General features: G+C 50.2%; 1 protein-coding gene across 4 annotated transcripts; it reads left to right on the forward strand.

The window, feature by feature from the left end:
• The first annotated feature begins 315 nt into the window (after positions 1-315).
• Positions 316-11,568, forward strand: CD40 (CD40 molecule). 4 transcript variants are annotated; one of them, XM_033186610.1, is made up of 9 exons: positions 316-468; positions 4,208-4,286; positions 4,622-4,747; positions 5,011-5,157; positions 5,525-5,618; positions 8,722-8,783; positions 10,071-10,172; positions 10,260-10,288; positions 10,809-11,568. In XM_033186610.1, exons 1-9 carry the CDS (start codon positions 418-420, stop codon positions 10,965-10,967), a joined length of 849 nt encoding a protein of 282 aa, XP_033042501.1. In that variant the 5' UTR covers positions 316-417; the 3' UTR covers positions 10,968-11,568. The 4 variants fall into 4 exon arrangements, with proteins under 4 accessions (XP_033042501.1, XP_033042502.1, XP_033042503.1 ...); XM_033186611.1 differs by having other exon boundaries at positions 10,071-10,160; positions 10,809-11,477; XM_033186612.1 differs by lacking the exon at positions 4,622-4,747.
• The last annotated feature ends 252 nt before the right edge of the window (positions 11,569-11,820 follow it).

The following is an 11,820-nucleotide window of genomic DNA, read 5'->3' on the forward strand; positions in this document are numbered from 1 at the left end:
AGCGGAGAGGGGGCCAGGGAGGGGAAAACCGTGAGGGTCCCTGTGGCGGGCCCCAGCACCCATGGGATCTCTCTCCGCTCCCTGGAAGCAGGCCAGCTCCTGGCCTGCCTCGGCTTGGCCTTTGTGGGAGGGACCTGGGGGCAAAGAAGAAGGGCTGTCTCTGGGACCATGCCTCCTCCCCTAAGGAGGAGGACGCAAGACGCGTCCCTAAACTCCCAGGGGAATTAGACTTTTGGGAATGTTCTGGGGAAATCCCTGCGCGGGGAATTGCTGGGGGCTCCGCCTCCCGTTAGGTGGACCGCGATTGGTCTTTGAAGACCCCGCCTCTTTCCTGGGCGGGGCCAAGGCTGGGGCAGGGGAGTCTGCAGAGGCCTCGCTCGGGCGCCCAGTGGTCCTGCTGTCTGGTCTCGCCTCGCCATGGTTCGTCTGCCTCTGCAGTGCGTCCTCTGGGGCTGCTTGCTGACCGCTGTGAGTTGTTTTTGCCCTCACCCGACGGGATTTGGGAGTGGGGAATGAGGAGGAAGGGGAAGCAAAACTTCGGGGCAGAGACCTTCCTGGCTGATTTTTGTGGGGGCAGGAGGGTGGGTGGGAGGGAGCTGGGCAAGGTGCCCCCTCTCCCGGCTGAATGGGGTGGGCTGCCTCTCTCTTCTCCCGGGCTGGGGTCCCGGGTGGCCTACAGGGGCCGCACAGGGAAGGCACCGGCTGCACAAGCGTGCCTAGACGGCGTGGATGGGTTTAGGGAGTCTCAGAGGCTGGCCACACAGAGACTGGTAGGGGGTTCAGAGGGCGGGAAGTGAGGCGGACCAAGGGAAGGGGCGGGTCTGGCCTGTTTCCTGTCCCCTTCTTATTGTGGACAGAGGCCAGCCTCTGTAAGTGGTTATCATCTCCTTGCCAGCTGGGGCTGCCTTCTTCCAGGGCATCTTGTGGGAAAAAAGATGGGTACAGAGACCCAGGTACTTTTTTGAGACGACAAGGAGCTTTTAACATCGCCCCCGGCCCTGAACCCTATCTTGGGTGTTCCAACCTAGGAGGAATCCCCAGGGCTGTGCCTTTTTCCCCTGAATTTAAGATGACATAGGGGACCCCTGAGGGAGATGAACAGTTTATGGGACCCAGTAAAGGGTTTGGAGACCAGGGTTCTGGTTGGCTTTGACCAGGGCTGGTGGTCAGAGGGCTGGAGAAACCAGGGGTTTCTCCAGGCATCAGAAGGGCTCGGAGCCAACCAAGCATATCTCCGGGATTTTCAGAAGCCTACACTTGACTTACTTTTTGTTAAAATGTATTTTCGTAGTTCCTCATTCTGGAGGCTGGGAATCCCCCAGGTACCTGACTCCCTCATCCCAGCCCCTCTGGCCTCCCCCTACTTTCGAGGGCTGTAGATTCCGGCATGAAGCCTGGGCAGGAATGACCCATGGTGTGGGGGGTCGGCAGCAAGGGAAGAGAGGGAGTGGGGAGGCTGCTTTGGTCCCACAGCTTTCACTTTCACCTGAAGCAATGGCTCTTAGGGAGCAAGGAGGCAGGAGGAGGGCGGAGCTGGAAAAGAGGTAAAGGGGGGCCCTTGTGGTAGGAGTGGAGGAAAAGCCAGAGGAGGTGGGGTGAAGGGTGTGATCCAGGCTTCTCAGGAGTGGAGTCTGCCTTCATAACTCCCAACTTTGGCTCCAGATAGAGGTTGGGCTGTGACAATGTCAGAAGCTATCTATTGAGGGCTTCTTGTGTGTCAGGCTCTGAGCCAAACACTGCCTGTTTTCTTTGTCTGATTTCCCACAACTCCCTCATTATACAGATGGGCAAACTGAGGCTCAGAAAGGGGGATTGTCTCGCCAAAGGTCTCATAGCTAGCTAATGGAAGAACCTGGGTGTGAATCTACATCTGTATGATTCCTGAGCCTGCCTCTCAGATAGTGAGAGTCTTCAAGCTCTGGTCCTGAGCTCTTTTGTGGCAGAAGGACCAGAACTACGGGGAGTGAGAACTGGGGATTGACAGGCTTTTAGAGGAGGGCTTTATTTCTCACGTGTTTGAAGATGGTATCAAGGACTTTCCTATCTTTGGGAGTGTGGGAGCTCCACGTTCACAGGATGGTGTCTTGTGATGAGCTGGTGGGGGGCAGTGGCTTTTTCTATTTCATTTCCCATTTTGGTAAGACACATTTCTGTAAGCAATTTGCTGAGATACCCAGGTTGAATGAGAGCCACCAATTAGGTAGGATTCTGTACAGCCAGCCAGGTAGCCGGGGTGCTGGCCATATATCATGCAAGCAGATACAAATGAATGATGATTAAAATTGCCGTTTAATGAGCACCTACTATGTTCCCGACACTGTGCCAGGCCATATACATGTATTCTTTCTTATCTTCACAGTCCAACCTGCAGGGCAGGCATTACTCCCATTTTAGAGATAGGGAAACTGAAGCTAAGAGAAGCAAAATAACAAAGTGTTACAAAGTGAAAGTCAGGACTGGAGTCTAAAGCTGTCTGACTCTCAAACTTGTGTTCTTTTCCCTGGCTGTTCCCAAAGTGTGGGACGATTTTAAGGAGCACATGGACATATAATTAAACATACACTCACTTTACAGTTCTTTTAAAAATCCTTCTCATTTTTTCTTTTTTTTTTTTTTTGAGACGGAGTCTCGCTCTGTCGCCCAGGCTGGAGTGCAGTGGCCGGATCTCAGCTCACGGCAAGCTCCGCCTCCCGGGTTTACGCCATTCTCCTGCCTCAGCCTCCCGAGTAGCTGGGACTACAGGCGCCCGCCACCTCGCCCGGCTAGCTTTTTTTGTATTTTTTAGTAGAGACGGGGTTTCACCGTGTTAGCCAGGATGGTCTCGAACTCCTGACCTCGTGATCCACCCGTCTCGGCCTCCCAAAGTGCTGGGATTACAGGCTTGAGCCACTGCGCCCGGCCCCTTCTCATTTTTTCAAAGAGGAAGTCTCTGGAGCTAGAATAGAGTTAATGCCTCTCAAAGCCTTGCTAATCCTCCTTTTAAAACAAAAATCAAGAGTAGGCCTAGGGTGGAGGGCCTTCAGCAAGCAAAGCAACCAGCTGGGGTTTAATAACCTTGTTTTGCTTCCTCATAATTTATTTTTAGGATTACCTTTTATTTATGAGAAGTGATACTGGTTCTTGTCTCTTGGCGATGATGTAAGGTTTACATTTAAGGTAAATGTACTGGCCAGGCACGGTGGCTCATGCCTGTAATCCCAGCATTTTGGGAGGCCAAGGCAGTCAGATCACTTGAGGTCAGGAGTTTGAGATCAGCCTGGTCAACCTGGTGAAACCCCATCGCTACTAAAAATACACAAATTAGCCGGGCATAGTGGTGCACACCTATAATCCCAGCTACTCAGGAGGCTTAGACTGGAGAATTGCTTGAATTCGAGAGGTAGAGGTTGCAGTGGGCTGAGATGATGCCACTGCTCTCCAGCCTGGGTGATGGAGCGAGACCCTGTCTGAAAAAATAAAATAAAATAAAAGTATTGAAATTAACAAGAAGTAATTAATAGCATGGGTGGTACCTGGATGTAGCAAAATGGTGAAGAAGAAACACAAATTGATGGAGAGAGGGAGCATTGAGACTTGAGTTCTCATTTGGACTCTGTCACTGTGAAACTCTGGGCAAGTGACCCTCCTCTCAACTATCTGTCTCAACTATCTGTAAAATGAAAGAGTGTGAGTTTACCCTTCCAGCTTTACATTCTAGCATTTTATGAGGGAAGGGCTGGATGAACAGATGATGAGGAGTTGAAGGAAGAAAACATGGTGGGTCTTGGAAAGGAGCAGGAAGGGAAGCAGAAGAATAGGAGGAAGAGGCCAAGTGCTAAACATAGCCCCAAACAGCACTGGGGCCAGCTGAAGTCAGCTAGCTTCAGGACTCCAGAGGAGCTGCTGGAGTCCCCATATCCAATGGGATCTTTGAGAAGAGGAATGACTCAGGCATCAAGCCCAAAGGATTTCTGTTCAGTTCAGAGAATGTGTGAGTTTCCAGTACCATTGCTTTGTAAAATATCGGAATGATTCTCTGGGTGTGATTATAATCAGCTCAGTTGGCAATTTACTTGAAAACAAACATGCCAAATATGCAGATTCCACTTTCTGTTTTGACTTGCACTTCAGTTTGCAGCCTCTGTCCTGGATGACTTTTACCTTTCTGCTGAAGGAGGCTACAGTGGAGATTTCAAGATCCCTTCAAATTGCACCATTCTGTTTTTAGGTCTATCCAGAACCACCCACTGCATGCAGAGAAAAACAGTACCTAATAAACAGTCAGTGCTGTTCTTTGTGCCAGCCAGGTGAGATGCCAACCCTCTAGCCCCATCATGGGGCCCCCCTTTGCTTTGGTGGCAGACGCAGACCCCATGTGTTAACTGTAAACTCAAATCTGAAACGACCCACTTCCCAGTCCTGCTTCACTGTCAGAATGTTCTGGGTTCCCTCTCTACCAGGTAAACCTCTGTCTACCCTGAACTAGGGATCCCAGCTCCTCCATCTTCCTTGCCTGACTATGAAGGCTCCAAGACTTTCATCTTTGAATCCCCTACCCTAAAGCCTGGCCTGATCATTGTGCGGTTAGTGTCTGACTCATGGAGTTGGCCAGAGCCCGCCCTCATTTCCTGATGTTTTCCAGGACAGAAACTAGTGAGTGACTGCACAGAGTTCACTGAAACGGAATGCCTCCCTTGCGGTGAAAGCGAATTCCTAGACACCTGGAACAGAGAGACACGCTGCCACCAGCACAAATACTGTGACCCCAGTGCGTGGGCTGTTGGGAAAGGGACACTTGGGAGCCAGGTTGATATTGCAGCTAATATTCCTGACAATGCAGCCATTCTAATTTTATGTAGCCAGGGTTTGTTCTGATTGGTTGGAGTTCGGCTTGTACTGGTCATTAAATGATTTGATTGCTATCTCTCCTTGGAAGAGGGTCTGAGGAAGAAAGAGCAGGCAATGTGGGGAGTGAGGCTCAGACCATGGTCCAGTGGGGCGTTCCCATCCTTCCTGCCCTTCTCTTCTCAGACCTAGGGCTTCGGGTCCAGCAGAAGGGCACCTCAAAAACAGACACCATCTGCACCTGTGAAGAAGGCCAGCACTGTGCGAGTGAGGCCTGTGAGAGCTGTGTCCCGCACCGCTCATGCTCGCCTGGCTTTGGGGTCAAGCAGATCGGTAAGTGGCTCATCTGGGAATCAGTTTTGGAGGTGGGACAGAGGAGCTTAGGGCCCAGGGTGAGGGGCTGGGCAGTGGGCACTTAGCTCCAGAGGCAGAGGAAGCGGAGGCTCCAACCTATGTTGGCATCCCCACTGGAGTGAGCTGCAGATGGGACCTTGTTCATTCTGCCTCCTGCCATGGGCATCTGCCTTTGAAGGGCAATAGGAGAAATCCTCCTGGGGACTGCAGCTGTTGGGGGCAGCACCACATCAGAAGAGTGTTCGAGGCAGGAGCTCTTCCCGTCCTGCCTGGCCACTGGCTCCCTTGCGAGCCTGACAGGTGGTCCACTGTGATGGTTAATGTCCCCCTCCCCACCCACTCCCAGCTACAGGGGTTTCTGATACCATCTGTGAGCCCTGCCCGGTCGGCTTCTTCTCCAATGTGTCATCTGCTTTTGAAAAGTGTCGCCCTTGGACAAGGTATAAGCACTCATCACTTGTGTTTCCTGCTCTAAGAGTGGCATGGAGCTGCCTGCATTCTCCAGCCACCTGTCCTGTCCCTGCTCCCAGAGGTCCACACGTACTCATGCACTTGTGAAGCATCTGCAGAGTGGCCTCATGGCCAATCAGATGGGCACGTTTCCACGTTTTTCTTGCCTGCTCTCTCTTTGAGGCAATAGACACTGTTGATCTCTCGCATCATGAGAGCCTCCTATTCTGGGGGTATTGGGACACTTATCTTAGCTTTCCTTCTGCCCCTCCTGCTTCTCCTGTTTTCCTCCTCTTGCTTTCACCTTACCTGGCTTTCTAGGGCTTTCTGGGCTCTGGCTGCTCACCCTGAGGGCCTCCCTCTCTTACCTCCAGCTCCAAACCCACACCTGGTCCTGCCTTCTGACTGTCTACGTGTTTTGGGAACATACTCACTGTCTCCACTGTTGTCACTTAATTTGGGCTTCATCACTGTAGTCTGGGTGATGCCTTTTCTGCCTCCGGGCCTCCCTGCTTCTGGTCTCTCCCCTCCAGCTGGTTCTCTCTTCATCTCTTGCCAACATGAACGTTTGACGATTCCTTTCAGGTCATGACACTCTCCTATTTGAGACGCTTCCTATCTCTCTGCTGGAACCAAGACTCCTTAGCATGGCATCCGACCTTCCTGCTGCATTCCTGATCTCTTTCCTGCATCGCACAGCTTCATGCTGCTTGCAATCCTCTGAACACACTGTTCATTCTCTTCCATCAAACTCATCTGCCTGGAATACCTTAAACATGGGCCGCAAGCCAGGCGCGGTGGCTCACGCCTGTAATCCCAGCACTTTGGGAGGCCAAGGCGGGTGGATCACTTGAGGTCAGGAGTTCAAGACCAGCCAACCCAACATGGTGAAAACCCATCTCTACTAAAAATATGAAAAAATTAGCTGGGTGTGGTGGTGGGCGCCTATAATCCCAGCTACTCAGCAGGCTGAGGCAGGAGAATCACTTGAACCTGGGAGGTGGAGGTTGCAGTGAGCCGAGATAGCGCCACTGTACTGTAGCCTAGGCAACAGAGTGACATTCTGTCTCAAAAAACAAACACCTGCCCCATTAACTTTTTGCATTTGATTTTTAAAAATGGGCAAGATAGGCACATGTGACAGAAGGCACAAAAGAGCCAAAGCAATGTCTTTCTCCCATCCCTGCCCCTTAGCCTCCCGTTCTCTCTGGAGGGAGCCATTGTTCCTTGCATATCCTTCCAGAGATTCTACATATAAACAAACCAACCACACACACACACACACACACACACACACAATCTCCCTCCTTTTACTTTTGCACAAATAGGAGTATACCATATACATTTTATTTGTTAACTGTCTGCCTTTCCCAAATAGATTGAAAATTCCTTAAATGTAGAGACTTGGCCTTTTTCTTTTCTTCCATTGATACGTCCCCTATTCCTAGAACAGTACCTGATGCATAGTAGGTGCTTAAATTTTTACTGATAAATGTTGACTGATAACTGGAGGCCCCAGTGGTATAGTGTTAATGGAACCAGTGCACTGGCTTACAAATCTGATTACAGTTCAGTAAGTGTGTGACCCTCACTGAGCCTCAGTCTCCTCATCTGGAAAATGGGAATGGCCTTCATTTCACAAGGCTTGAGCTAAAAACATGTAAAGTGTATTGTAAACTCCTGAATGCTCTACTCATGTAAGACTAAAGTAGGCTGGGCATGGTGGCTCATACCTGTAATCCCAGCACTTTGGGAGGCCAGGCGGGTGGATCATTAGGTCAAGAGATGGAGACCATCCTGGCTAATATGGTGAAACCCTGTCTCTACTAAAAGTACAAAAATTAGCTGGGCATGGTGGCATGCGTCTGTAGTCCCAGCTACTCAGGAGGCAGAGACAGGAGAATCACTTGAACCTGGGAGGCAGAGGCTGCAGTTAGGCCGAGATCGCGCCACTGCATTCCAGCCAGTCGGGCGAAAGAGCGAGACTCCGTCTCAAAAAATAAATAAATAAAAATTTAAAAAAAGGCTAAAGTACATGCTTTCTTCAAAGCTTCTCTCTCTTTCTCCCACCTTAGATGATTTTTCTTTTGCAACGTCCTGTGTCCATTCTGCTCTACTCTTCCTGGGGCCACCTGGACCAGGTCTTCATCATCTCATATCTAGACGCTTGCTGTGCCTCCTGACTGGCCACTCTTCTGTAATTTCTCCTCCTCTGAGCTCTCCGGGCAGCTGAATCCTCTCACTAGTGAAGTCACCTGGTTGGATGCTGATGAGACTGACCAGCTGAATCCAGTCGAAAACTTCACACCTGCCAGTGATCTGGTTCTAAAGACACAATGTTCCATAGTTTCCTAACACCATCCTGCATGCCACCTGCCTGATTTCCCAACATAACATGGTCCCACTTAGCGGGACTGCACTGCTGATCCAAATTTTACATCCTTTATGGCCCACTCAGGTCTTATGTCTGTGGGGAAGTCTTTCTGGAAGACTCTTAAACCAGAGGTTCTCAACGGGGGCAGTTTTGCTCCCTGTGGAATGTTTGCCAATGTCTGGACACATTTCATTTGTCACAAATGGAGAGGGGGATGCTACAGGGATCTGGCAGATAGAGGCCAGGGATGCTGCTTAACATCTGCAATGCACAGGACAGCCCCCGCCCCCCGCCCCCAACCCAGTAAAGAATGACCCAGCCCAAACGTCACTGGTGCTGAGGTTGAGTAACCCTGTCTTAAGCTGAACTCATCATCTCTCCATTCCAGCCTTGGTGGATTCTGTTTCCTCGGAACCATTCCCATCTCACTTTAGCCTGCCTAGATCACAAAGCATGGCACTCATTATAGACTCCCCTATTTATTACTCCTTCAAGATGTGCAATAATCTTTTCTCTGCACTTTTAAGTTCTGTAAGAACAGAGTCTGTGTCATTCCTATAATAACCAGCATAGGATGTTGCACGTATTGTGTACTCAGTGAACCTGGATTTGTTGATTGTTGACTGACTCACTCTAGAGTTAGAAATCTTATGCTTGGGGAAACTTAATATCTCTTTCTTTCTCTGTGTGTGTGCCTTTGTGCACGTGTCTGCGCATAGCTGTGAGACCAAAGACCTGGTTGTGCAACAGGCAGGCACAAACAAGACTGATGTTGTCTGTGGTGAGTCCTGGACAATGGGCCCTGGAAAAAGCCTAGGAAAGTGGGAACTGAAGGGGGAGATGAGGCACACAGGAACACTGGATGGGAAAAGTGGGGAGGGGAGGCAGTTTGGGGGTGTGGTATCACAGCTCTGCCACTTATCTTGGGAGCCTGGGCAAATCACTTCCCCTCTCTTAGCCTCAGTTTCTTCATCTGTAAAATGGGATGATAACAGTACTTCCTTAGTAGGTTTTGATTTTAGAGTGAGAAGGTTGGCCTACAGCAAAGATCAGATAATGTAAATCAGTGAAAAAGGTCAGGAGTAAGAAAAATACATTCTCTTTGCTTTTTCTCAAACTGTACTTTCCTGTTTGTAGGGCTGGGACTAGAGTGAGGTGAGCAAGGCACTTGCCCTTGGGCACAATATTTAAGAAGGTGCCATAAAAGTGTAGTAATCAAGGTGAATTCATTTAGATGCAATATTTTTTAAAATAAAAATTAATGCAAATAAATCTACGATGAGCAAGAGAGCAACATTTTAAATAAAGAACAGGATCCGACTCAGTGTTTGCACGATGCTGCCTTACTCACCTCACCCTAATCCTGGCCCTGGTTCCAATAAAACGAATAGGCAGCCAGCCTGCAGGCCATAGTTTGCTGACTTGGTGTCTGCCTGATGATTTTCAAAATATGGCATTAAAAGAGTGTTTATCTTGACGACTGAGTGTTTTGGACACCCCCTTTCAGTTTTATCCTGAAACAATTTCATCCCTTGCCTCACCGTAGTCTCCGCCCCGCCTTTTGGTCTTTCTTTTATTTTCCCACTTAGAAAAAAAAATTTGGCACAAGAAATACTTTACCTTTCCCCCCCACTCTTCTATACCAAAAGCACCATGCAGACATGAATCATGCTAGACCTCAGCATTGGGCAGAGAGCGGGAAGTGGCGGGGAGCATGGTGAGCGGGTGGTGACAGCCGCCACCACTCGCTTCAAGCTGATGGTTCCCAGGTGGGGAGGCTGCCCAGTGGAACCCGATCTTCCCAGTTTGTAAGAGAAATTAGATGTCTAGGTTTTAATATGTTATCTCCCAGTTTAAAAATGTCGGCAAGTATTTCCAAACATTAAAAAATGTTCTGGTTCCTTTAAAGACATCTGCCAGCCACATTTCCCCAAAGGCTGCGGTTTGAACCCTGTGATGTAGTTGAGCTCTGACATTGGAGGATTCTGGAGTCTGATAAGTCACAGCAGGTTTAGGGTAGGGAGACCCTGCAGGTGAGGGGTACATGCTGAAGTCCCGATTTCTCCAGGTCCCCAGGATCGGCAGAGAGCCCTGGTGGTGATCCCCATCTGTTTGGGGATCCTGTTTGTCATCCTCCTCTTGGTGCTGGTCTTTATCAGTGAGTCCTCAGGTGGGGAGGTGATGGGGGAGTGAGGGGGGACCACCTCTTTCCTAATCTGGCCTCTCCAACTCCCCATCCTTTTTTTTTTTCCTCTAGAAAAGGTGGCCAAGAAGCCAAACGATAAGGTAGGTCGCCCCTGAGAACTGGGACAGAGTTTTGACAAACTGGAAAGATGGCCTCACGATTGCCTATGGGGCAGTAAAACTGATTCAGTCTGTCCCTGCAGCCAGTGGGGTGGCAGCAGAATTGGGGACTGTGACCCCCACCCACCATGCTCCTTCCATCCGGAGCTCAATCCCCCACAGAACTGCCCCTGGAACCACTGGCAGAGCCTAACACTGGCTGTTCTTCACTCCTTTCCTGGCATTCAATGCTTAGGGAGCTGCATCTTTGGGCCTTGGGGCTGGGTCAAATGGGTGGGAGCAAATGTGGCAGCCCCTTAAGCCCAGTGGCTCCCACTCTGGAAGCTCTTCGTCGCCCTTGGTGTGGCCAGCAGGGGGCAGGAGGCACCCAAGGAGTCAGCACTGACTCGCCATCTGGGAAAGGCGAGAGGGCTCGGGGAAGGGATCCGCTTCCTGGGGAGGGGCTCCTCAGAGGCACAGCTGCCCTTGTTGCTGGAGGTGACCTCACACCTTGCCTCCCCAGGCCCCCCACCCCAAGCAGGAACCCCAGGAGATCAATTTTCCGGACGATCTTCCTGGCTCCAACCCTGCCGCTCCAGTGCAGGAGACTTTACATGGATGCCAACCGGTCACCCAGGAGGATGGCAAAGAGAGTCGCATCTCAGTGCAGGAGAGACAGTGAGGCTGCACACACCCAGGAGTGTGGCCACTTGGGCAAACAGGCACTTGACCAGGGAGCCTGATGCTGCTGCTGCTGTGGCGTGAGGGTGAGGGGCTGGCACTAACTGGGCACAGCTACCCCCTCCCGCCTGCACCCCTGCAGTTTGAGACAGGAGACCTGGCACCAGATGCAGAAACAGTTCACCTTGAACCTCTCACTTCACCCTGGAGCCCATCCAGTCTCCCAACTTGTATTAAAGACAGAGGCAGAAGTTTGGTGGTGGTTGTGGGGGGTGTGGTTTAGTAATATCCACCAGACCTTCCGATCCAGCAGTTTGGTACCCAGAGAGGCATCCTGGTGGCTTCCCTGCGCCCAGGAAGCCATATACACAGATGCCCATTGCAGCATTGTTTGTGATAGTGAACAACTGGAAGCTGCTTAAGTGTCCATCAGCAGGAGACTGGCTAAATAAAATTAGAATATATTTATACAACAGAATCTCAAAAACACTGTCGAGTAAGGAAAAAAAAAGCATGCTGCTGAATGATGGGTATGGTACCTTTTTAAAAAAGCACATGCTTTTATGTATGTATATTGCCTATGGATATATGTATAAATACAATATGCATCATATATTGATATAACAAGGGTTCCGGAAGGACACACAGAAAACCCACAGCTCGAAGAGTTGTGATGTCTGGGGTGGGGAAGAAGGGTCTGGGGGAGGGTTGGTTAAAGGGAGATTTGGCTTTCCCATAATGCTTCATCTTTTTCCCAAAAGGAGAGTGAATTCACATAATGCTTATGTAATTAAAAAATCATCAAACATGTAAAAAGAAAAACGAGGGCGAACATGCTGGGTGACATGAGCTGT

Source organism: Trachypithecus francoisi, unplaced genomic scaffold (genome assembly GCF_009764315.1).
Source record: "Trachypithecus francoisi isolate TF-2019V2 unplaced genomic scaffold, Tfra_2.0 Lachesis_group21, whole genome shotgun sequence".
Taxonomy (NCBI): domain Eukaryota; kingdom Metazoa; phylum Chordata; class Mammalia; order Primates; family Cercopithecidae; genus Trachypithecus; species Trachypithecus francoisi.

Coding starts and splice junctions, on each gene's coding strand:
- CD40 (XM_033186610.1), top strand. CDS start 418: ATGGTTCGTCTGCCTCTGCAGTGCGTCCTCTGGGGCTGCTTGCTGACC. Junction 5,619..8,721: donor AAGTGTCGCCCTTGGACAAG/GTATAAGCACTC, acceptor GTCTGCGCATAG/CTGTGAGACCAAAGACCTGG. Junction 8,784..10,070: donor CAAGACTGATGTTGTCTGTG/GTGAGTCCTGGA, acceptor CGATTTCTCCAG/GTCCCCAGGATCGGCAGAGA.